This window comes from Mustela erminea, chromosome 3 (genome assembly GCF_009829155.1).
Source record: "Mustela erminea isolate mMusErm1 chromosome 3, mMusErm1.Pri, whole genome shotgun sequence".
Lineage (NCBI taxonomy): Eukaryota > Metazoa > Chordata > Mammalia > Carnivora > Mustelidae > Mustela > Mustela erminea.
The window spans coordinates 101,820,218-101,845,695 of record NC_045616.1 but is presented as its reverse complement, the minus strand read 5'-3'; the positions used below and the strand labels follow the sequence as shown (position 1 = coordinate 101,845,695).

The following is a 25,478-nucleotide window of genomic DNA, read 5'->3' as shown; positions in this document are numbered from 1 at the left end:
CCTCGCCACTGCTTTCATGGGCCAGTCCAGTGGGGAAGAGGGACTCCAAACAAGCCATCATACAAACAGACACACAGAGACACAAGCTAAAAGAAGGGCTATTAGGGAAAGATTACAGAGCGGTGATGTGAGAGAAGATAGGACTCGAGAGACCTAACTGTGATGGAGGCTGATCAGCGATGTCCTCCTGAGGAAGGAGCCTCGCCTGACACCTGGAGGTGGGGTGGTCAAAGGAGTAGGGGCCGAGTGTATAGTACGTGGCCAGGCATTGAGGGAGTTGGAGGAATAGGCAGGGCTGGGCACACTGAGCGAGGGGGAGAGATTTGGGAGGGGAGGGGAGGTGAGTAGCAGTTTAGTGGGGCTAAGTGTATTTTTTTTTTTTTTTGGAGGGGTTTAAAGCAGGAGAGTAATGGGATCAGATTTGTATTTAAGGAAGATTCTTCTGGCTGCTGTGGGCCACCCTAGGGATGAGGGACTCACGCTGGGTCTCCTCTTCCTCATTCTTCCTAAGGTACCCCCCTCGCAGCACCAGTGTAGTTTCCCTAAGACAGAGGTGACTGGTTCCCTGTAGCATGCGACCATGAGAGAAAAGAGTGGAAGGCAGGAGGTCAGCTGGAAGGCCACTGCCATGTTCATGAAGGAGGGTGGGGGAAGCTAGGGTAGTAGCAGTGGGAATGAGGAGGTGGTGCATTTAGGCTGATTTGGTGTCCGGTTGGCACTGAGGAGAATTGCCCACTAGGCCCGAGGGCCCTGCTCGGCCTCATCGTGCATCCTGGAATGCAATGAGCAGTGGGAAGTACTGACTGAGCGAGACCCCCCATCCCTTACCTAGCCTAAAGCAGGCTTGGTTTCTCCACTTGACAGATGCAGGAAGACACTTGAACCTAAGCAGTTGGGCGACTCTTTCAAACCATGAATGCAAGCTCTTGAGAAGCTGAAACATCAGTCAGCAGATACCAAATTCTGGGACATGCCCATGGGGCCCCGTTGCCTTTGGTGTGTCTAAGTGAGCACATTTAACCTGGATGTCCCCACAACCCACCTGTGAGGTTGCAACCATTATTGCCATTTTATGGATGCAGAGACTAATGCAGAGAGGTGAAATGCTGTCCTAGGACGCCAAAAAGAAAACAGTGCATCCCAGATCTACACACAGGTGTGCTGGGAGATGCCAACCTATGGGTGGCAGGTCTGCAGAAAGCAAGCCACAAACAGACACAGCCCCACCTGGGCAACCGCCAGATGAATCATGTATTTGACAAGCCAGCAACCTTAGCAATCTACTGATTCCTAAGTCTTTGCATGTCCTGGATGAGGTTGGCCCACCAGCTTGTGGGAGGAAAAAAATGCAGTTATTTGGAGATCCAGTAATGAGGTTTGATACACTCTGTATTTTGCATGGTAAGATACATGAGCTTTGCCATCCTTGAGGCCCGGGTTCAGATGTCAGCTAAGCTATTTTCTTACTGTGTGGCTTTAGGCAAGTCACGTAGCATCTCTGGTTTTTTTTTTTTTTACAACTGTAAAATGAGTGTAATATCTACATACTAGGGTTATTGTGAGTAAAAAGCATGAAAATTGTCTAATGGTACACAAATGGTGCTTTAAAAAAAAAGATTTTATTTATTTATTTGACAGACAGAGATCACAAGTAGGCAGAGCAGCATGCAGAGAGAGAGGAGGAAGCAGGCTCCATGCTGAGCAGAGAGCCTGATGCGGGGCTTGATCCCAGGACCCTGGGGTCATGACCTAAGCTGAAGGCAGAGGCTTTAACCCACTGAGCCACCCAGGAGCCCCACAAATGGTGCTTTACTGATATAATTTTTTATCTTTCACTGGATATCCAGAATATATGTCCTAAAGTTCATGTTTTCAAAAGATGACTGTAAAAATGAAACACGCTATAAATGGGGTTTCCAAGTTGATGGCACATGGGATCCAGCAATGTGGACCTGGACATATGTGGCCAAAGGAGATGCCTCTCCTGTCACTGAGTCTGTCCTGCGTGTCTTCTTGGCTTCTCTGGTGGTTTTATCAGAGGGTTCTTTTTCTCCCTGAAGCACAGGATCAGAGAACCATCAGCCATTCCCTAGGGAGCAGCAAAAATGCTCGTCTCTGCACATTTGAGGTTCACAGAGCCCCCTTGTTCCACTCTTCAGACACTGTGAAGAGACAGATTATAAATCACCATGAACTGGAGCAAAGGTTCCAACCAGGCAATTCCAGCGAATAGGTATAAAAATGGCCACGAAGCATATTTAAAATTCTTTATAATTTTAGAAATATAATTTTAAACAAAACATAACTTTTTACCTATTAGATTGGCAAACAAAAAAGCCCACCCTGAAAACCAAAAAATGAAACAAAAAACCCTGACTCCACAACATTTGATAACGCCCAGTGTTGCCAGCACTGAGGCAGAGCAGATCTAATACACTGTTGTTGGTTATATAATTTGGTGCAATGTTTTGCAGAGGGTGTTTTGACATTGTTTATAAAATTTAAACTATATGTACCATTCGATTGGGAAGTTATCTTATGGGTATATTCTTTCAAGTATGCAAAGGCTTATGAATAAAAAAGAAAACCTGTGAACAACTGGAATGTTCCATGCGACTGGGCCGGTTAGATGAACCCTAGCACATGGGTGTGGAATACTAAGTGGTTGCTAGGAGAACGAAGCGTTCCTGCTTGTGCTAATGTGGGAGGAGCCACAGACACAACAGCTCCGTTAAAACAGCTCTAAAGAACATGGCACGGAGTCATCCCATTTGTGGAAACACATCTGTGTGTATGTTTTGTTCTTATCATTCATAAAACAATTTTGGACAGACACACAAGAAACCATTAAACGTTGAGGGAGTAGGGATAGAGGTTGGAGGGTGCACTGTTTGAAGACTTCCATTCCATATTTTTCATACTTTATTTTTATCATGAGCATGTATCAAATTTTCTACTTTAAAAAATCACCCCCCTCCCCATTCTCACAGATGGTGAGACAGGCTTGGAGCACGGAAGGGACTTGCTCACACTCACACATGGAGCAAGCTGGTATCCTTGCACATAGAGGAAGGCATTATAGCAGTGCACTTTGAATTTGAACACTAACTCTACCACCTACTTGCTGTGTGACCCTGGGAAGGTTTATTAACCCCCTGTTCCTCTGTTTCCTCGCTGCTAAAATGAAAACAATAATCTCTTCCTGTAAGAACTGTTTTATGGGTGAAATGAGAAAATGCATGTCGAGTTGTTCACCCCAGTGTCCAGCACAGAGTAGATGCCAGAGCAAGGCTGTTGTTATTATTGTTTTGCTTGTTACCATTGCCAGCAGTTTGGTCCCAGAATCAGGATCACTTTGCAGAGCACAGGGCTGGCCCTAGGCCTCGAGGAGTGCTGAGCAGTGTAGTGGGCTGAGCCTTTGGACCACAGAGGACAGGCCCAGAGACAGATCTGCAGATCTCTACTCTAAAGATGCCAGCCCCGGTGGCTAGTTTCCTTTCACGGCAGGAGCTGGAGCCCGCCCCATACCCCCAACCCTAGAGAGGACCATATGGAGAGTCCCTCATCTCCCCGGGTGCTATACCTGCCATGGGGTCGGACAGTCATGGACATAGTGGACTGACTGGTGCATTTGAGGCCATATCGGCCCACCTCTTCTGCCTCTGAAAAAATAAAAGTCCAGCAAGGAAAAGAAACCTGATCCTGTGGAAAGAGCCCCAGACTGGGAGTGAGCAGGCCCTTACTAGAGTCTTGCTTCTGATCCAGGCTTGCTCTGTGACCTGTAGCAAATTCCTTCCCTTCTCTAGGCTCCGTTTTCCCTATCTGAAGGTTGATCGGGTTGGACAACTCTACCACTAACGTCTTCTGAGCCCTGTGTTCTGGGCCCTTGCCAAGTTTTGAGGGCCCAAAGAAAGAGACTCAAACCCAAAAAGATGGAGCATGGGTTGAGTGGTGAGCAGGGGAAACGGGAGAATTTCTCAACTAAGTATTCAAGCCCCATCTGGTCAATTTCACCTTGTCTCTTTACAGATAGGATTTATTCATTCAACAGGATGTATGGATTCCCTCTTATGTACCAAGTGCCACAAGATCAGAGTTTGAGTGTGGTGATTCTTGAATGGTGACGTTCCTAGTGGGTGGCACTTGGATCTGAACCAGAAGCTTCGATTCAAGATTTGGCTTTGTTTCTTAGTGGCCTTGTGAGGTTATGAGGTCATTTCTGCTCTCCAAGCTCAGGTTCCCCATCTGTAGAATGGGGATAATCATTCCTAATTCAGAGTGATTGAGAGGGTTTCCTGTGATATAGGATGTAAAGCTTTTGGCACAATGGTAGTGGGTACCTATTTTATTTTAAATTTTTTATTTGGGGGGACAGAGAGAGAGAGAGAGAGGAGGGGCAGAGGGAGAGAATCTCAGGAAGACTCCCTGCTGAGACAGAGCCCAACTCAGGACTGGATCCCAGGACCCTCAGATCATGACCTGAATGGAAATCAAGAGTCAGATGCTTACCCGATTGAGCCACCCAAGCTTTCCTGGGTACCCATTTTAAAACAATGATAAGAAAGAGCAGGGTAATCTTGACTTTGAACCATCAGTTGAGCTACTTCGCAGTCATTTGACCATAGGCAAGGGATTGAATTCTCTGAGGCTAAATTGTCTCATTTGAAAAATGGGAATCATAATGATTTTAAAGGAGAAACATGAAGATCAGAGAGAAGGTTGTGAGGAGAGTTATGAGAAGTAACAGTATACGCTCAGTAGGGCCCTTAGAACAGTGCCTGGCACATAGTAGGTGCTCATCAGATTCACTGTCCTGCTCTGAACTTCTCCCTTCGCAGCAGGGATGAGCCGCAGGGTACAGCTTAGATCTATTTTTGGCCTGCACAAGTCCAGCTCATAAAAATACAATCTTGCTCCTTGTCAGCACTTCTGCACTTTTATTTATTGTTCTTGCCAATCCCAGGGCCTCTCCATGTGGGAACCTCTTTATTATTGATAATCCTGGGAAGTAGTATTTTAAATTTTTATGATCTGTACTTTGCGCCATCTGAACCACCATGTATTATCTGGCCTTGCCAGGGAAGGGGGACTATATCCAGACGAGGGGTCCTTTTGGGATGAATAATTCATCCCATTTTCACAATGCCAATTATGTTAAATTATGTTCTTCATATCAGCCGCTGACAGGACAATGGGGACCGATGGATAAATATGAAAACAAATTTATCTCTTTCCCAAATCCGCAATGGTATTTGAGAATCTGGAGGTTCATTTTTCCAAATATTTGTAAAACCCCACTTTAAATGATAAAAAGAGTAGAAAGGATTTTTTCTCTTCTCTCTCCACTCCCCCCAACCCTTCTGTCATTAATCAAGAGCTCAGGGCTTCATTTTTCCCCACTTTTTTTTCAGCTGCAGAGAATAGAGCCTTTCTTTGCAAATGTATTTTCTCTTCTCTCTTTCTTTGCTTATGTAAGCTGATTCCTCCAAGGTACAATTAATGATTGGCTAACATTTTTTATGCTTTCCCTTTCACAGTGCTAAAAAAAAAAAGCAATTATTGCCATATCTTCTTTTATAGAAGGGAAATGTTTCTGGCTCCCCTCCATGGGAACAGAACACCAAATTTTGTGACACGCCCAGTAGCTGGTCGATTCCAGTAACTCTGGAGGGTTGTGTTTCTCCTGTTCTCTACATCTTTCCAGTGTATCCTACTGTGGCCAGAGGCTTCTCCATTACCTATAATAGGCATCTGGAAAGCCAGTCTCTGGTTTATAATCCTTCTTTGGCTTTTCACTGCCTTCAGGTTAATGCTCAAGATGCTTGGTGTGGCATTCGGAGCCTCTGTTTACCCCTCACTCCACCTGCCCTGTGCTCTGGCCACTCAAAACCACTCCCTGTGGCTCTTCCACGTGTCAGCCTCCTGAGTGTCTTCTGAACGTATGCTGGTATATGCTGTTCCCTTGGTCTAGAAAACCCTTTTCCCTAAATTTGGGGAGGCAAGAATGGAAACAAGAAGCTGGCCAGAGAAACCACTCAGGGAGAGAGGACAACGCTCTGGACTAGGGTGGTGGCTGTGTGAATGGACAGATGGGTTGATTTGAGAGAAGTTTTTGAGAAGCAGAGCTGGTACTGAAATGGATTTGGAGGGTGACGGAAAGGGAGGAGTCATGGGAGAATTCCTGTATTTTATTTGACATAAGCACTGGCATGGGTAATGCTTCTATTTTGGGGGGATGACTTGGGGAAGAAATGTTGAGGGGCAGGTGGATCTAGGATCACAAGGACTTTGCTGTGGACATGGTTTGTTTAGGAGGGTTGGTCCAAGGGCAAATGTCCATTAGGGTAATCTGAGTGCTGGATGAAGTCTGAATTAAGTTCTAAGGATAAAGATGGACTTGGAAGTAATACAAGTGGGAACATTCAGAGAGTATGTAGGTATGTAGGAGGGAAGTGTGCCCATGACCTCACCCTGAGAAATTCTAACATTGAGAAGTCAAGAAGAAGGGGAGGATCTTGAAAGGGAAACTGAGGAGAGCTGGTCAGTGAACAGGAAGAGAACCAAGAAAGATACAACCATGGATGCAAGGGAGAAGAGCATTTCAAAGGATAGGGAGCAAACAGGCCTGCTGCTGAGAGGTCAAAGAAGAGACCAGAGGATTGTCTACTTGTTCTGGGCAAATGGGCAAAGACCTGCTTTTGATGTGGCGATGGGGTTCTAATGAGCTAACCCTTCCTTAGGGGAGAAGTTAAAATATTAAGTATTGACCTGGGTTGCTTTTGGGAGAAATGTGGCTTAGCTAAAGAGAAGAGAAGACTGGGGACCAGCATGGGTCAGGTACCCACCTGACCTGTGGCCTGTGTTTGAACTTGGTGGTTTGAGGAATGGGGCTCAAAGCAAAAGAACTATTTTCGTTAGAAAGTCACTCAGAGCACAAGCAGCCTGTCATAGGGGTTCAGGGCAAAGCAGAAGGTGGATTCGAAGGAGAGCTACGACTCCCAACTCTGCCTAAACTCAGTGGCTGCCCATTGCCCATTGCCCATTACTGCAAATGGTAAATGAGATACATACATATATATATATATATGTGTGTGTGTATATATATATATATATATAATTATAAATGTTACACATTATTTATTCATTTTAAATATTATATGTAAGTAACAAAGTAATATATAAATTATTCTATACATATTTTGAATTTGATATAAATGAAATCATATAATATACAAAGAAATTTCATGTCAGATTTTGTTCAAAGTAATGTCTGTAAGATTCACCCATATGTGTGGCATGCCATATTTTTATGAATACATATTTTTATGAATACATATTTTTATGAATAAACCATAATTTATGTATTCTCCTATTAATGGATATTTGGATTGTTCTCAACTCAGGGATGTTATGAAAAGAGTGGCTGTGAACATTTTATTTGGTGGACATTTTTTTTTTCTCATGCCAAAAAACATCTACTGCTTTTGTTATGCTTATTTAGTATTTGGCCATCTTACTAAATTCTAATAGCTTTTCCGTTCATTTTTCTTGGAACACATTTTTATTAGATAGAACTTTTTACCTCAAGTAACAGAAAACCTAATCCAAATTGGATTAAGGCCCAAAGGGTATATATAGTCCCCTGTAACTGCGAGTTCAATGTGAACTTCAAGAGAGGTGTGATCCAGAGGGCAGTGCATCATCAAGGCCCATCTCAATCTCTCTAGGTTTCTCTTGGCTCTGCCCTTTTTCATATGCTACCTTTGTCTTCATCTTGACTCCTTATTGTGACAACAATCTCTACAGAAGTTTTGGAACTGAAGTCCTCACCACACCAGCCAGAGTAAGAGCATGTTCTTTGAAGAACACCCATAAGGAGCAAGGAGGCTTCTTTACCCTGGTCAATATTACCTGGTATCTCATTGGTTCAAATTTTGAGCCAATCAAATTTTATTATCAAAAAGATAGTAGGTCCACGGGATGACTGGGTGGCTCAGTTGGTTGGATGACTGCCTTCGACTCAGGTCATGATCCTGGAGTCCCGGGATCGAGTCCCGCGTCGGGCTCCCAGCTCCATGGGGAGTCTGCTTCTCTCTCTGACCTTCTCCTCGTTCATGCTCTCTCTCACTGTCTCTCTCTCAAGTAAATAAATAAAATCTAAAAAAAAAAAAAAAAGATAGTAGGTCCTGATTGGCTTAACCTAATTAGGGACAATTCCTATCATGAAGGGAGGCATTATAACCCCAAAACCACATGGTTGCTACACAAAGTGGCAGTGGTGAGTTCCCAAAAGGAATATCTGGGGACTTTTGATCTAAATGGATGCTAGGGAACCAACCACAAAATGTTTAATATGATATTTAGAATGGTATTGCCTATAATGATTACTCAGTGTCTCATTCTGACAGTTATATATTTAAAGTTCTGTCACCTGTCTCAAAATAATCATCTGTGCATAGGGTCTTTTACATTTATGTGAGATGATGAAAATGGTTTTGAACTTTTTGAGAAACTTTGGAAAAAATGTTTATAGAAACTGAGGGGCAGAGGGAAGGACTAAGAAGCAAATGCTTCTTAACATTTGCTGTGTGATATCATGCCCGAGATCTGATGGCTAAGGATCTAGCCCCAAAGGGATCAACCCAAGAGATGGTCAATAGTTGAGATGGACTTGGCAGTGTGGGAAAGCGTATCAGTTTTCTATCATTGTACAAAAAATTTCCAAAAATGTGATGGCTTAAAACAACACGAATATATAGGCTTGCAGTTTTTGCAGGTCAGAAGTCCAGGCACAGGGTAGCTGTATTCTCTGCTTGTGGTATCACTGGTCTGAAGTCAAAGTATTGACCAGGCTGCCTTCTGGTCTGGCCCTCAGGGTCCTCTTCCAAGTCTGCTGAGGTTGTTGGCAGTGTTCAGTTACTTATGGTTGGGGGACTGAAATCCCCATCTTCTTGAGTGAGCTGGCTGTCAGCTGTGGTCACTGTCAGCATCTCGAGTCTGCCTTCCAGCTGCATGGTCTTCTTGTAACAAGTCAGCTTATTTCTTCAAGGCCAGTAGGAGAATCTCTCTCCCGTCTGTTATGATTGAGGTTTTTTTTTTTAATATTTTATTTTTTGAGAGAGAGAGAGAGAAAGAGTGAACGAGAGCACAAGTGAGGGGGAGAGAGAGAGAGAGAGAGAAGCAGGTTTCCTACCAAGCATGGAGCCTGATGTGGAACTTGATCCCAGGACCCTGAGATCATGACCTGAGCTGAAGGCAGATACTTAACTGACTGAGCCACCCAGGCGCCCGTCACTCCGTGAACTTCTATTCCTCTATCACTCCCTACTTCCCCCCACACCCCAGACAAGGAGGTCAGGAGCATGACTGAACAGCATTGTTCTTGAGAAGCCCTTTTGTTGCTCTTGATGGGCTGGATAGGGAGGACCTGCAGGCTGACTAATACAGGCCAGGCTCCATTCCACACATGCTTTGAACTTCCCTAAAAGAATATTGAGCAGCACTCAGAAGCAGTGTGAAAACAAACATTTGTTATTGAATGAATGGTTTGAGTGCTTCTATTAACTCATTTAAACCTTACAACAACCCAATGAGGTATTGATGGTTATTGCCCCACTTTATAGATGAGAAAACAAAGACACAGAAGGCTTAGTAGTGGAGCTAGTGTTGAAACCCAGCACAGAGCTTACACCTTCCTACAGTACCGACAGAATCAGTGCCTGACCCACAGCATAGAATTAAGTGAGATGTGCATATCAAATGTTCAGTAACTGCCATACGGCAAATTTGCAAGGCATGAGAATTATTTTTATTACCTGTGCCAAGGAAGCTTCTGTTTTCCTATTTCTCAGAACAGGAGGTAGAAAGAAAATCAAAATAACTAACAACCCACTCCACCTCCCAAAAGACCCTCACCCTTATTTGGCTGCCCTACGTTCCCATTTGAAGGAGCCAGGGTTCAGTTCCATTGTTTGGAGGAGAAGATTACAAAGAGGGCAGGACACAAGAGCAGAAATGACATCTGCAAATTTTGGGTTCTAGATGATGGGGAAGAAGAGAAGTGTTAGATGGGCTGGTCCCTGAGCCCCCTTAACCAACATATGTAAGTGTCACACTGGAATGCTCAGTAATAGCAGTACTTTCCCACATCCTTTCCTTTTCGGGCTACATTTAGTCAATGGCACGCCTCATAGACTTAAAGAACATTCTTTATAGCAGAATTTTTTGCTTGAGTCAGTCCACTTGACTGCTGTCTCCAGGAAAATGTGGTGGGAATTTTCAGTGAAGATTCAGTTAATTTAAGCTCCAATGAGAAGTAAGGATGATCATAGTTAGAAGACAGCTTCCTTTTATCTGGGTGACCTTGGACAAATGACTTAGTATCTCTGAGCTTCAGTTTCCTTGTCAGAAGAATGGAAATGGTAGTGGTATATAGATAAAGGCATATGAAATGCTTGATCTAGTTCTAGCACATAATAAATAATTCCAAAATATTACCCATTATCATCTCACTTAACACTCAAAACAATCTTGTTAAATAGGGATGATGATTATGATTATTGCCCATATTTTACAGGTGAGACCTTGAGTCTCAGATAGCTTCTGTGTTCCCCCTGACACTGTGGCACTGGCCATGGTTATTGATTGTCTGTCAGATTCTTGTCTCTTCCACTTTGCCTACACAGTGGGATGGAATTCCATAAATGTCTTGGCAGGTTGACAGCATATCTTGATAAGATATTAACCACCTCTGCAAAATATGCAGACTTTAGAAAAACAAGATGATACAGGAGATTCCAAGACCTTGATGTTTTCCTCTGTACAAGTCCCTAAGTTAAATTGGAATTAAGTATATGTATAAAGATGGTCTACAAGATGTCCATCATAACTTGTTTATGTAACCCAAACTGTGTAAAAACTCTATAAATGTTCAACAACAGAGGCTCATTGGTTTCATTGTAGCATATGCGTACAGCGAGATATTATGGTACATCAAAAAGCAAAATACAATTGTGTATTTGTCTCTATAAAAATATGTTAGTATATTGTATGTTTAAAGTAGGTTATAATTCATGAAGTATGAATCTATTGCATGAAGAGGAAATATATGTTTATATGAATAGCACATGTATATCTAATAGATGCATATATATGCATATAAAAACATCTGGAAAGGTGTGAACCGAATTGTCTCCTATGGCTGTCTCTGTTGGAATAGGAAGTATGGATAATTCAAATTTTCTGCTTTCTTGTGTGTTTGAGAAGGAGATTCTTTACTTTCTGATCTTTATGGAATGTGTAACAATTCTAGCTACTCAGAAAAAGAAAAGAAAAAAGAAGTGTTTCAAGTCTCCATTTGTGCTAACACTGGTTGAACATTTCAGGTGATTGTGAAGACAAGAACAGAGTATCAGCCTGAACAGAAGAACAAAGGAAAGTTCCGGGTGCCGAAAATCGCCGAATTTACGGTCAGTTTCTTTACACAAATTGTAAAGATAAGGCTGGCTTCAGCCAGCTCAAGACTCCTTGTGCTAGTAGAGAGGTGCTACTGGCGAGTGGGAAATTACATAAGACTATTTCTGGAGGATTTCTTGAGGTCACACTATCTGGCTCACTAAGTCTAATCAAACAACAAAACCTTGCCTCATGAGGACTACTTGCATTCTCTTCTGCTCTGGAATGCTAGGATAATTTGAAAATTGATAAATGTGCCTCCTTCCTTCTTTCCCCCCGTCCCCATCTCTCTACATTTCCATCACAATCTCCTGGAAATATGATGGAAATCTATTTTTAAAAAACCCTCAAACTTTGGTCAGTGGATGTTTATAACAAAATACAAAAAAGACAAAGGGCAAAAAAAAAAAGCTGGCTTCTTGGTGGGAAAAACCCAAATGTTGACCTTTTGTTTCTTGGTGGAGGGGTTACTAGGAAGATTGATAAATATAGATCATTGTGATAAGTGTCATGAAGGAGTCATGAGGTATTCTCTGCAAGGATGAGGATAGAAACTTCAGGGGAGTACCGTGGGGTAGTCACTTAGGTAGCTGAGAAGAGCACAGCTTGTGCAAAGGCCCTGAAGCTGGTCCCAACTCTGAATAGGTATAAGTGCAGTGAGGTTAGGCTCTTAGAAGGGGGTAGGGAGTACCAGATATGAGACAGGAGAAGTGGGCAGACAGCAGACAATTCTAGGCTGTGTAGACTATATGGGGGAATTTGAGCTTTGTGCTAGAAGCATAAAGGAAGCCACCGAAGGACTTGAAGAAGAGAAGATACATGATTTAATTGGGTTTCAAATAAAGCACGCTGGCTTTTATGTGGTCCATGGACTGTAGATGGCAAGTGGGAATTTGGGGAGCTATTAGGCTATTGCAGTTATCCCAAGAGAAAGAGATGGTGGCTGAAACAAGAATGTTGAGCAGACAGAGAGACACGGGAAGACCTAAAAGATATTTAAGAGGCAAAATCTGCCATGATTTTACTAGATCAAGTGGTTCCTTAGATCGATATTGGAGCAGTCTGACTGGGTATGAGCCCTATTTCCACCTTATACCAGCCAAGCGGCCAGCACAAGGCCACAAACCTCCTGTATCAGATGGAGGTAATAGTAGGGTCACGGTCAAGGGCAGAAGACATGCAGGGTACTGTGATCTGTACATGGTAAGTACAAATGAACAGTAGCTCTTCAGTGTCAGCTGTGACTGGAGGCTTTGGAAGTGAAAACAGCTCTTGGTCGGAGTATGTACGTGGATAAACATGTTGGTCTCTTCCCGTCACTCCCTGTCTCCCTGCTAAATCTGGGTTAAGCAGTTGGCCGTGGGAGCCTGAGAGGGAGTGTGGCCCCTCTCTATGCATCCCTCGGAGTGTAGGAGTTCCCTGGATGCTGACGCCTGCTTTGAGGGCAGGGGCTGCCCTTATTTTTGTACTTCAGTGTCTGGCTCACAGAATAGGTCCTGTGAATATGGACCCGGCCTGAACTGCACACCTGCAAGAATGAGCTCAGAGATTCAGCGGGAGAGCTGGGGCACCTTGGTGCATAAAGTATATGCACTGGGCCAGAGAATAAGCTGACCTGTGCTCCTGGCAACGGAGACCATTAGAAGTGACTCTTAATCTCACAAAACAAACTGAGGGTTGCTGGGGGGAGGGGGTTTGGGAGAAAGGGGTGGGATTATGGACATTGGGGAGGGTATGTGCTTTGGTGAGTGCTGTGAAGTGTGTAAACCTGGTGATTCACAGACCTGTACCCCTGGGGATAAAAATATATGTTTATAAAAAATAAAAAATTAATTAAAAAAAAAAAAAAAAGAAATACGCCCAGATTCACGTACAGAAATGTTTACTGCTGTGTGTTTTTTTTTTTAAAGATTTTAATTATTTATTTGACAGAGAGAGATCACAAATAGGCAGAGAGGCAGGCAGAGAGAGAGGGAAGCAGGATCCCCGCTGAGCAGAGAGCCTGATGCAGGGCTCAATCCCAGGACCCCGGGATCATGACCTGAGCCGAAGGCAGAGGCTTAACCCACTGAGCCATCCAGGTGTCCCTGCAGGGCTATTTCTAAAATCAAAGTATTGGAAATAATGCTACATTTTCAACAACTTCCTCATGATTTTGTAAATAAGACCACAGCCATATGATGGACTATTTTCGCAGTTTGTCAAGCTTTCCTTTCTCTCAGAAAGTATTTCCTTTACTCTGAATTATGGGCTTCTCCGATATTTTCATCTTCTTTTTACTTTCTGGTACTTTCCAAATTAGATATGAGCATGCATGATTTTGATAATCAGAAAAAAGGTAGAATTATTTTTAAAAATTTATGTTTTTTACCAAATAACATGTTTCAAGCTTCTGATGGAATTATTCCTTATTTATCAGTTGCTTTGCAATGATGGTTATGAAGACACACAATAATTTGGGCAAATACTTCACAAGGAAAGTTGAGTGAAGAAAGCAGGGATTCAAATTGTGTGTTTTCCAGGATTGGAACTATGCAAAAAACCACAAGTAAACAGAGGAAAAAGGACATGGCAGAAATGCATCAACATATGCCATCTGGGGACGCCTGGGTGGCTCAGTTGGTTAAGTGTCTGCCTTCGGCTCAGGGCATGATCCCAGGGTCCTGGGATGAGTTCCCCCATCAGGCTCCTTGCTCAACTGGGAATCTGCTTCTCCTTTTGCCTGTTGCTCCCCCTGCTTGTGCTTTCTCTCTCTCTCTGTCTCTCTGACAAATAAATAAAATCTTAAAAACAAAACAAACACAAAACATATGTGACTGCATTACAGCAGCGGTGTTGGATGATTTTTTTCTCTTCTTTGACCACTTTTGGTGATGTTGCTGTTTAATTATATAAATATTTATATTTATATGATTATAAATATATTTAATTATATAAAATATATTTAATAAGTATATTTATATTTCTATGAAATAAATCATATAAATATTTAATCATATTTAATCATATTTAATGCCCACAAACCCTTGTAAGCATTTAAAGAGACTGATGGTAATCCTCCATTTCTCAAAGGGGAGCCATGGCTCGGAGCAGTGATGTGATCTGCTTCTCTAGCCAGCAAGTAGCCAGGCCAGCACTCAGAGAGGAGCCAGATCAGCCTTTCTGTTCAGCCGTGCACCTGCTGTAGCCTGTCACTCCCCATTCACCAGAACAGAAGTGAGTCAATTAAGAGAAAAGGAGGGATGCCTTCAGGCCTGGGGCTGCTGAAGCCCCCCATGCAGCTTGACTCAATTTGTCCTGGGGGTCAAGAAGGAAGGGTGTTGTGTTGTGTTTGGGGGCAGCAGTCCCTTGTCAGAACTGGCTGTCAGGGCTGAGCAGGGGGCCCTGCCACTCAGAACGAAATGGGAGGAACAGAGCAAATCCGTTTGTTTACATAAAGCTGTAAGCATTCATTAGCCTTTTTTTGCTTTCTTAAAGAGAGCTGCCTCTGGGTTGTGTGGAGGATCTATCTGTTGGGATGAGCGTGGCTTTGGGGGATAATCTGAAGGTGTGAGGTGTTGGCTGCAACAAGGCTTGGGGGGCCCAGGTGGGCTGTTTTGAAGACAGAATTTATAGGACTTGCTCCTGGTGGGAAAAGGGGGGGGGCAGTTAGAGTACTCCTCGGTGTTTGGCTTGGCTGGCTGGGTAAGGGGATGCTGTCCACCGAAGTAGGAACTGGGGGCCTAGGTTGGGGACATGCATTGAGTGCGAGGTGCCTGGGGCATATGGGCCATGGATGGTGGCTGGGTCACCCTTGTATGTAAATGGCTGGGGCTCAGGATGATGCTCTGTGCTGGAGACCCCGGGGGCTAGAAGTCAGAGAATTCCCAGTTAGCGTTAGAAAGTGTGATGCTGCGAAATAGTGGCCGGTCTACCTTGTTCATGGCAGAGGGAACCTTGGGGAGGGCGAAGAAGTATCCGTCCCCCATTCCAAGAACCTCACAGGGGTGGAAAAACTTATTACCTCACATTTCAGAGCCGACCTGGACAGAACAGCTCCAAGCCTGCAAGAGAGAACGAGAGGAGAGAACGGTGGGGCGGGGGGAGATGAATTGAGAAAGACTGGCTAAAGAACTGACTGGATTTTTTGTCTTTTCTAAAACCAAGAAGGCTCTTGTGAGAAGTCACAGACTTGAGAAACTGTCCACCAGGCTACTTAAGAAGACAGGAACATGAAGAGAGGCGCTCCTCCTTCTTTCTTGTCTTGGGAGCTGCATGTTACTCTAAAGCGGATTTTGCCAAGGAAGGCGCTCTGCAGGGCACTGGTCCGTGCAGGACGCTGGTCTGCATGGGGTGCTGGTGCATTCATTATAAGGCAATTTTTCACTGTTTATCTATCTGCTGTGATCTACTCATTTCTTTGTCTTCCTGCTCTGCTCCTGACCTGTGATTGCTGCCTTATGTATGTTATCTCACTGAATGATCCCAGCACACGGGGCTGGTGGGCTCATTGCCCACTTGCAGGTGAGGGATATAGACTCAGAGAGGCTGGTCCTCCCCCCAAGTTCCACACCAGGAGGCTGTGTGGCTGGTCTGGGTTCCCAGACCCTACGCAGAAAGTCAGGAGTCTGGAAAGGCTGTTTGCAGTGGAATGGGAACGGGGCTACCGATGAGCAGCTCTCTGGGGATGGTACCCAGCCAGCTTCCCTGCCAGTTGCTCCTTTCCTCCTTCTCTTCCGTCTGGCCAGGGATGGGGCCTTGGCTCTCTGTCTCGGGCCTCTGCTCCACTAGCATCCCCTCCCAAGCTAACATGGGAAAAGACTTGGGGCAGTGCCAGAACCAGCCTCGCCAGGCTCTGTTGCCTCATCTGACAGCTGGCAGACTCCAGGCCCCTCTCCCTCCTGAAAGGCTCCGATTACTATACCTTCTTCTCTGTTCGCCCATTCTCTCATCACCCAGCCTCATCCTGGATCCCTCTGCCTCCTTTGTCAGACTCTAGTCCATTCTTCTCACCACCGCAGAGGAGGACTCTTCCTAAAGCGCATATCCTATAAGGGCTTTGCCACCTTTAAAACCCTTCCACAGCACCTCCCCCCCTCACCTGCCTCTCCCCAAAGTATTCTGACTGCCCAAAGCACTTCTTTACCACACTGTCCACGGTCTAACTCCCTGGTTTTGTTCATGCTGTCCCTTCCTGCTGGAATGCCTTTCCTGTCTTCACCACTGCACATATTCCCTACTCACCCCTCAACACCCAACCCAAATGGCTCCTGTCCTGTGCGGTCTTGCCAGCTGGCCCCATGGTCTGTCCTTCCTCCTTGGTTTCCTGCACCTGTTGTACGAGCCTCCATTCTAGCACCGGCTACACAGTATTGACGTCATCAACCTACCGACTGACGTGGGACTGGGATGGTGTCTTTCTTTTCTTTGCACCCCAAGAGCCTAGCCAGTGCCCGACTACCTTAGGAACCAAAAGATGACTTTAATAACTGAACGAACAGGTGAATGAGTAAACAAAAAAATCCCCCTGGCTGACCGAGAAACTCTGCATTTAAATAACACTGGAGCTCTGGCTGCCTCGTTTTCAATATCTTTATTTAAAATCAGTGCCTTATCTCTGTTCCTAAGCTTCTTGACGATGACACATTCTCATAAATGTCTTCTTCTTGATGCCACATTCTGAGGGAGGTGAGACCGCGTTTATACGTTTGCCATTTGCTTCTGCCAGCGTTTCATCAAAACCCCAGGGGCTGTTTTCCTTGGGTGGGATTCTAATCTTTGTTGACAGCAGCAAATGGAGATAAGACATTTTACTTTATTATCTGTTGTCTTGGTTTTTATTGCTCTCCTATTTTAATTTTTTATTCTGAGGAACATTCTAGGTGAGTTATTAAAAACGTTGCCTGCTGGGTTAAGAGCAGAGTCATTATCTGGCATGGAAGGAAAAAATTTGCATCCGAGAACTTGGTGGAGAAAGGCCCTTCTCATATTTGTTGTTTATTATTGCATTTCAGGCTAGGGTTTTATTGAAAATCAGAATAAAGATGCTGGCCTATGTTTTTGTCGGTGCTTTCTCCAGGCCTGATAGAGGTACTGTTAGAGTAACTTCCAGAAATATATATATTGTTATAAACTGATCATTGAAAAGCAAATGTGGCTTTTTTTTTTTTTTTAAACAAAAAACCCCATGGTGCTGTCTCAGAAGGAATGTACTCAGAGTTTCAGCGAAGGCCTGGGTGGCTGGGTGGCTCAAGGACCACTCCACAGCCCAGTAACTGAAGCTGCTTTTAATTGCTGACTTTTCATGCTTGTTTATTCAAACAGACACTGGTGAGTAAATGCTGCAATAAAGCAAGTGACTTGTTAATATGTTGGATATATAAGAAGGTTGCTAGAGTTTAGTGAATATTCTTCTTTCCTATGGGACTTCTCAGCGGAAGCTGGAGCTGGCTTACACACTCTCCTGGGGGCCAGTTATGAAAAGTCTACAAGCCAGTAGTTAAGCTGTTGCAAGCTTGTAACCAAACATAGTGGGAGTATTTACACCATGGAAATGGGCAAACATAGACAAATTTTCACCCCCACCCCCGAAGCAGTAGGGAAGGAAATATGGAAGAAGGGGGAACACATTGGTTGGGGATTTTTGTGAAGTAAAGCAGCTGTAAAATGAGATAGTGATATCTACATTATAAGCCTGGTATGAGGGCTGAAATAACAGAAACTAACACTGTCCCATGAGAGCTCAGTAAATGTAGCTGCTTCTTATATTTACACAGTAGTTACATTTCCGGGGAGTTGGTCATCTGACCGGATGGAATGCATCTACCTAGATCAGGCATCAGTGGGAAGCTTGCCTCATGCCATCTCCGTGAGCCCTCCGTCTCAACTGACATTGCCGTGGCACACCTGTCCCTCCTTACTCACCCTTTCCACTGTGCTAGCTTTTGACCTTCCATCTCCATCCCACCCCTTCCACCCACTGTGAGCAACATCAGATTGGATCATTGATCTTGCCTCCCCACTTCCTACAGGCAACACCATGAGGTCCTTACTATGGCATTGCAGGCTTGTCGAAAGGTGTCCTTGTTGCTAGTTCCAGTCCCTGTGCCACTGACCTCCTGCATCCTTGGAACTTCAGCCTTCTCTTACTTTCTAAGCCACTACACCTTTTCCCACCTTCTGGTCTTTGCCTGCACAGTCTTCCTTCTTCTCTATTCCATGTTCTCTGATGACCCAGCTCAACTATCACTTACAGAAACCAGTCCTCAATTCCCCAAGTCATTTCTCATCTGAGAGTCTCAAGATCCCAGCATTACCCATGGTCCCTGTAGCTGTCTCTGCTTGGCAGAGTTCTCTGGCAACCTGGTTGGGTTGTTGACAGTAACACTGAAAGCAGGGCTTCATAATGTTTTCTTGAATCCCATGTGGGGGTAGTAAGAGGAAGATGTTTGGAGAAAGTAAAGCAGTATTTACAATTATTTGTAATTAATTAATAACTTTCATCTTATTGAACATCTGTATGTATCAGGTAGTTTGCTATTCAATTTCCATCTCATCTTTACTTTAACTCATGAAGGAGGCACCATTTTTGATATACAGAGCAGAAAACTGGAGAGCAGAGAGGTTAGTTAAGGTACCTCAGATCACACAGCCAACAAGGGGCAGAATCAGGCTTTTCTGACCCAGAGTGGTGTGGGTGGCTATGGATGTTTTTGAGTGTATGTGTGAGTGTGTGTATGTGCTCTTTTGTCTATACACATCTTCCAAATTGGGAAACCCTGCACATTTTGGGAATTGGCTAAATTACACTAAACTGAAAAGTGGTTGTTAGAATTCTAAATTTTGCTGCCTTTCCTTGCTATTTGCCAAGAATTAGGCTAATTTTGCTTTGGCTCTTTCCTTCTTTCTTTTCTTTGAATACACTATTTGGCCAAGCCCTGAAATGCATTGATCCAAAAAAGAAAAAAAACGGAGAAGCAAAATTTCCCAAGGGAGAAATGCCATTTTCCTCACTGATTGCCATGTGGCTGGTCTCGTGGTCCCATCACACAGTGGGAGGGTTGATCTCCTGACTTTCTCGCTCTCTGGGCCTCCGCTGCTGCAATGCGTGATTATATTAAATGTGATTTTTTAAAAAATTTATGATGTTTAAGCTCCTGGAACTGTCAGAGGCAGACAGGTCCTAACAAAGTGACTGTATGTGCAGCTTGTGTGTCACCACCATGTTCTATAATTATAAGAAAACCAGTTGCCATAGCAACTGCCATAGAGGCCTAGCTTCCTCCTGGAGATGCTGACAAGCTCCTCAGCTCCGTGATCCGAGAAATTGGGAGGGAATTTGGTTCTCTGAGAACATTCAACTCTCACTTGGATGTTAATCGTGAGCTCACTCTGATTCTCCACAACTTGAACTCAGTCGTGTTATGCAATCTGACAGATGCGAGTTCGAATCTGATTCTAGAACTCACTGGCTGTTGGACCTTGGGCAAGTCACCTCACCTCCATGAGCCTCAGTTTCCTCTTTTGCAACATGGGGATGCTAATGTCCACTTCGGAGGATTGTTGTAATGGTTATGTTTGTGGTGTACCTGTCAGGGTCCCCTGATATAAATTAGATATGTTCCCCTTAACAGCTTTACTGTGAACAAATGAAAAATTAAAAATGCTGACTTAGAAAGGGTGGTTGTTCTAATAATAGTGGAATTACAGTAATAATAATAATTTTGGTAACATTTATGGTTAGAAAACCAAATTCATAAATAAAACATTCTAGGATGAATCATGTATATGAGGGATAGAAAGAAAGAGGGATGGAAAGAGAGAATAGAGAGAGGAAAGATAAATGAATATACACCTAGGAGAAACTGACTTGAATGAAGAGTCTTCCGATTTTCTTTTTTAAACTACATTTCCTTGAAGCTAAGAAAAAGATCTCTAGTCTCCAAAAAATCTCTAACTTATGTTGGGAAATCTAGCTTCTATCTCAGTCTCTGGACCTCAGTTTTCCCATCTGTAAAATGAAGCAGTCGGGTGGGATTGTCCACAAGGGCTCTCCTGTCTTTGATGTTCTTACTGTGGTTCTCAACCAGGGATGATTTTGCAATGAGGGGACATTTGGCAATGTATGGAGACATTCATAGTCATCACAGCTGTGTCGTGTGTGTGCATACTACTGACATTTAGTAGTTAGAGGGCAGAGATGCTGCCAAACATCCTGTAATGTCCTAGATGATCTCTACAATGAAAAATTATCCTGCCCCAAACGTCGTGGGTGCCAAGTCTGAGAAACACTGGTCTAGTACTTACCACCATGTTTTTTGTTCTAGAAACAGGAATCATGCCCCTGTCACCTCACTGAGATGTGTCAGATTTGTTGAATATTCAGTTTCTTATCCTAGCTATCTCCTGGAGATTTGAGGCCCTAGAAAAATTAGTTAAGGTAAAGACCAAAGACTTCACAAGATCCCAGGGGCTTAAGAAAAAATTCACATGACCTCATTTTCCCCACCTTGGGAGGTGGGGAAAATGAGGTCATGTGAATTTTCTTTTACCTGGTTACTGCATAACTCTAAGCAAAACAAATATGATTGTTTCATGGGCAAACAAGGTGCAATTTTGGACCCATAATTAGCTTTATTGTTATTTCTCTATAGAGAATAAAAATAACTCTTTGTATATATTTCAACTGCACCCTCATTTCTAGCTTCAGCCTTTGATTTTGACATTTCAAGTCGCAGCTAGTGTGTGTCTCTTCTCAGAGTCATTGTGATCCCTCCTTACTTGTGCTTAAAATCATTTTGAGGGTTCCGCTGGCCTTCAGGGTGAAATCTGAACCCCTTTGTTCATTGTACCTGGTCCTCAGAAACTGTCTTTTGCTCATCTCTTCCTTCCTGCAACCAAACTCCTCCTGCCAACCCATATTACTCATGGAATCCTGGACACACTCTGCCCTATCTCCTCCACTCTTCAGTTTAGCTGTTTCTTGCACCCTGGATACTTTTCTCTCCCCCATGGTCTAGTGCACACCTGTTCATCTCATTGGTCTGGCTCAAACATCACCTCCTGGATGAAGCCAGTCCTGGTAGCCCGTCCTCTCTTCCCTGTTGTCAGTTGTGGAACTGACCGTTTCCTCTAGGATCTTCCTCACTGGACAGAGTTTGTCGATTTGACCTCCTTTGTGCAGGTACTCCCTTACTTGGGATTTTCCATGGCCCTATGAAATCCTGGGCTCTTGGAGACAGATGACACCCCTGGCTGTGTTCTGCATCACCTAGAGCTATTAATCATGGGGTTTTGAAAACCATGGGTGGTCAGTAAGTTTTCTTTTTAAACAAGAGTAACACATTTACATGTGCAAAATTCCCACAGTATAGAAAGGCATAAACTGAGGAATGTCTCCATTTCTCTCCCTTCGTAATCCTTCTCACCTCAAAAACCCATCATCGATGTCTATGCTGTCCAAATTAGAAGCCTCTAGCCAGATGTGGCTATACTCATTTAAATTTATCAAAATGAAATAAAATTCAAAATTTAATTCCTCAGTCACACAAGCTGCATTTTGAGTGCTCAACAGCCACAGGAGTCCAGTGACTACCATATTGGATAGCTTAGATTTACAGCATGTTTCCATCATTGCAGAAAGCTCCATTGGATGGCCCAGGAGAGTTTATGTTCCCTTCTAGAGACATTTTCTACATGTCAGCATATATAGAATTATATACGCATGTATACATTTGATATCCTTTTTGTTTTCTCAAATGGGACCATTTCATATATATTCTTCTGTACTTTGCTTTTTTCTCTTAATAATATAGCTTAGAGATCCTTCTACATCAGTACATTGAGATCTTTTGTGTTCTCGTTAATGACTGTAGAATGAGGGTTTTCATAATCTTACTCAATCAGTCTCTTATTGTTCTAACTTTCAGTCGTTTGTCATTAAAAACCCTGCTGCAGTGAACTTCCTTGTGTGTGTATCTACACACACACACACACACACACACACGAGCACACACACACTCCCACCTATCTTTCATATATTTTACAAGTATATTTGTAGGCTATGAGAATTTTCATCTTATAAGCTTTGCCAGAGAGCCTGTGAATCTTCAATTTTTAATAGATTGGGCCAAATTATCTACCAAAATTTCTCCGACCAATCTATACTTCCTCCATCATGGCTACAAGTGTGTTCTTCCCCACATTGCTAGTTTTAACAATCTTTAAAAGCTTTACCAATTGGATATAGAGAAAATGCTACCTCTTCTTTGTTTAAGTGTGTATGTCTTTCATTATCAGTGAGATGGAGCCCCTTTCTGTGTAGCAGTTGACTGTTTGACCTTTGCTTCCTTCCTGGAAAACACCCTATTTGGTTGGACCACTTGCTTTTCCTTCCTACAGATTTGTGTGGCCTCTTCCCAAAACTAAGAACTTAGTCATTCTCATTTATTTGGTGCTTTCTTAGTTGTCTTTTGCTTTTTGGTTTTGTTTATGGTGTAACTTCTTTTTTAAGACTGCGGGATTTCCTACATTTGCTTTAACTTAGATTAATCACCAACTCCAGAAGGCATAAATGAAAATATTGATACATTTAACTCTATAAAAATCAAGGCCTTCTCCCACCCTAAACTCATGTTTTCTTCTAGTACTTTTATGATTTTATTTTCTATATTAAAATTTTGGTCCATTTGAAATTTGCACTGTAAGTAAGTGCAAATTACTGTGAGTAAGGTAGGAATCCAACTTTCTTTGTAAATGGCAGTTTGCCATTTTTTCCACATTCATTAGTAAATCCTTCCACTCTCTGACTTGACATACCCCCATTTTTAGATAGTGCATTCCCATTTGTATTTGAGTTTACTTCTGACATTAGGAGTCTAAAAACAATCTTCAAAGATTGTTTCTTTGATCTGACAATTATTTGATGTAAAAAATTGAGACAAAACCAAATTGTCGCAATTACATGGTTTTGTTATTTATTATTATTTATTTATTATTTTTAAGTAGGCTTCACACCCAGCATGGAGCTCCATGTGGGGCTTGAACTCACAACCCTGAGATCAAGACCTGAGTTGAAATCAAGAGTCAGATGCTTAACCAACTGAGCCACCCAGGCCCCTCTTAATTACAGACTTTTATAATACATCTTATAATCTGTGTAAATTGTTCTTTCCTTAATCCTTCGACTTTTCAGAAACCCCTTACCCATTCTAGGATGTGTGCTTTTCTAGATAAATATATTTTTTAGGTTCTAAAAACTCATGCTACTTTTTCATTTGGGTTATAAGAATTTATAGATTAATGTGAGGAAAAGCTTTATCTTTAAAATACTGAGTCTATGTAGACACAAATTTAACTTTGCATCTGCTGAAGTCTTTTTTAGAGGTTCTAGTTGAACTTTAAAATCATATTTATAGTTCTTATTAAATTTATTCCAAAATATTTACCTATTTTTTGTTGATATTTGTAAGAGGGACCTTTTCTTCCATTATATTTTATAACTGGTCATTATTTACACTTAACAAAAATGGTTTTGAATTTTATACCTTTACTTGTCACTAGGTAGTTACTAATGTATCTTACTGTTTTTAATAATTTTTTGAAAAAATAATCCTTTGGGTTCTGTACATATATAATCCTTTGGGTTCTGTACAGATGATATTGGCATATCATCTGTCAATAATGCTGATATTGTTCCCCTTTCTGATATTTAGTTCTCTTGTGTTACTTCTTTGAAGATTGTTTTTAGACTCCTAATGTCATTTTCTTGTCTAATTGCATGGCTCAATACTTTCAAGTCTGCTATTTCTAACATTTGGCCATTTACACTTTAAAAAAAAATTATTTTAGAGAGATGGAGGAGGCACACAGAGAAAGAGAGGGAGAAAGAGTCTTAAGTAGACTCCCCACTGAGTGCAGAGCCTGATATGGGGCTCAGTCTCACAACTCTGAGATCATGACCTGAGCTGAAACCAAGAGTCAGACACTTAACCAACTGCACCACCCACGTGTGCCTTTGTCACTTACATTTTGATGGGGTTTTTTTTCTCCCTAAATGTCTTTTCTGCATGTATGGAGAGGGTCATATGGTTTGTCTTCTTTGACCTGGCATTATGAAAAATTATATGAGTAGATTTTTAACTACAAAGCCATTCGTACATGTCCATGTTTGGTCATGGTGTACTACTGGATTCTATTTGATAATATATTCTTTGGAAATTTTGCTTTAGTCCTTTTGTGAGTTTGTGTTGAGTAATTTTGTGTGTGTGCTGTCTTTGTCAGTGTGGTACTATTATATGCCTTTGTAAAGAAAAGGTATATGACTTTTTCTTTCTCGATGCTCTAGAAAATTTCAAGGAATAGAGAAATACCGTTTCTTTCAGTTTTTTTTTTCCCCTAAGAATGAACACATAAATTCATCTGGCTTAGTGTTATTGGGAGGGTGTGGGTAGTTATCAGTATATATGTGAAGAACTAATAAGCAAATTTCATTTGTACCCAGCTTCCTCTCTAAAGCCTTGAAAGCTTTTCTTATCTTTTGAAATGCGTTCATTGTCATTCTCTTGATTGTAATTCCCTTCAGCAATATTTCTCTAAGTGGCCCCATTCAGTCAATAAATATTTACAGAATAGACACCATGACCCAGGCCTTGGGGTAGGTGGTGTGGGGTGATTCATGGAGGTACCAGACTTGGCGCACGATTTTATATTCCCAGCATCCAACTGAAACCTCCATTTCTGTGCATTTATTAGATTTTAAAGCAACATCATTTATCATTGAATATTAATAGAGCTCAGGGCTCTGTATTTACAGTTTCCCCTTTAGGCATACAAGAATTATTTTTGGTTGTAGAGTGCAACAGCTCACTCCATCACACGGCAAATTGTCTTTCCTCTTCTTGGGCTGGAGGGTGCTGTCTTCCGTCTCTGACTCGGGTCTTCCGAGCAGGGCCATGCTGATTGTCCACAGGTAGAGCTCCTGGTGTTACCTCTCTTTACTTCTCTGAGCTAAGTTTTTTTTTTTTTTTTTTTTTTTTTTTTTTTAA

General features: G+C 42.6%; 1 protein-coding gene across 1 annotated transcript in view; it reads left to right on the top strand.

Annotated features, from left to right (window-relative positions):
- Window positions 1-25,478, top strand: part of NSG2 (neuronal vesicle trafficking associated 2) — a 52,733-nt gene that overhangs the window by 5,241 nt on the left and 22,014 nt on the right. Inside the window, exon 3 of the mRNA XM_032336990.1 lies at window positions 11,385-11,468. Within this exon, the coding sequence (XP_032192881.1) occupies window positions 11,385-11,468 (84 nt within the window). The remainder of the gene's footprint in view (window positions 1-11,384; window positions 11,469-25,478) is intronic.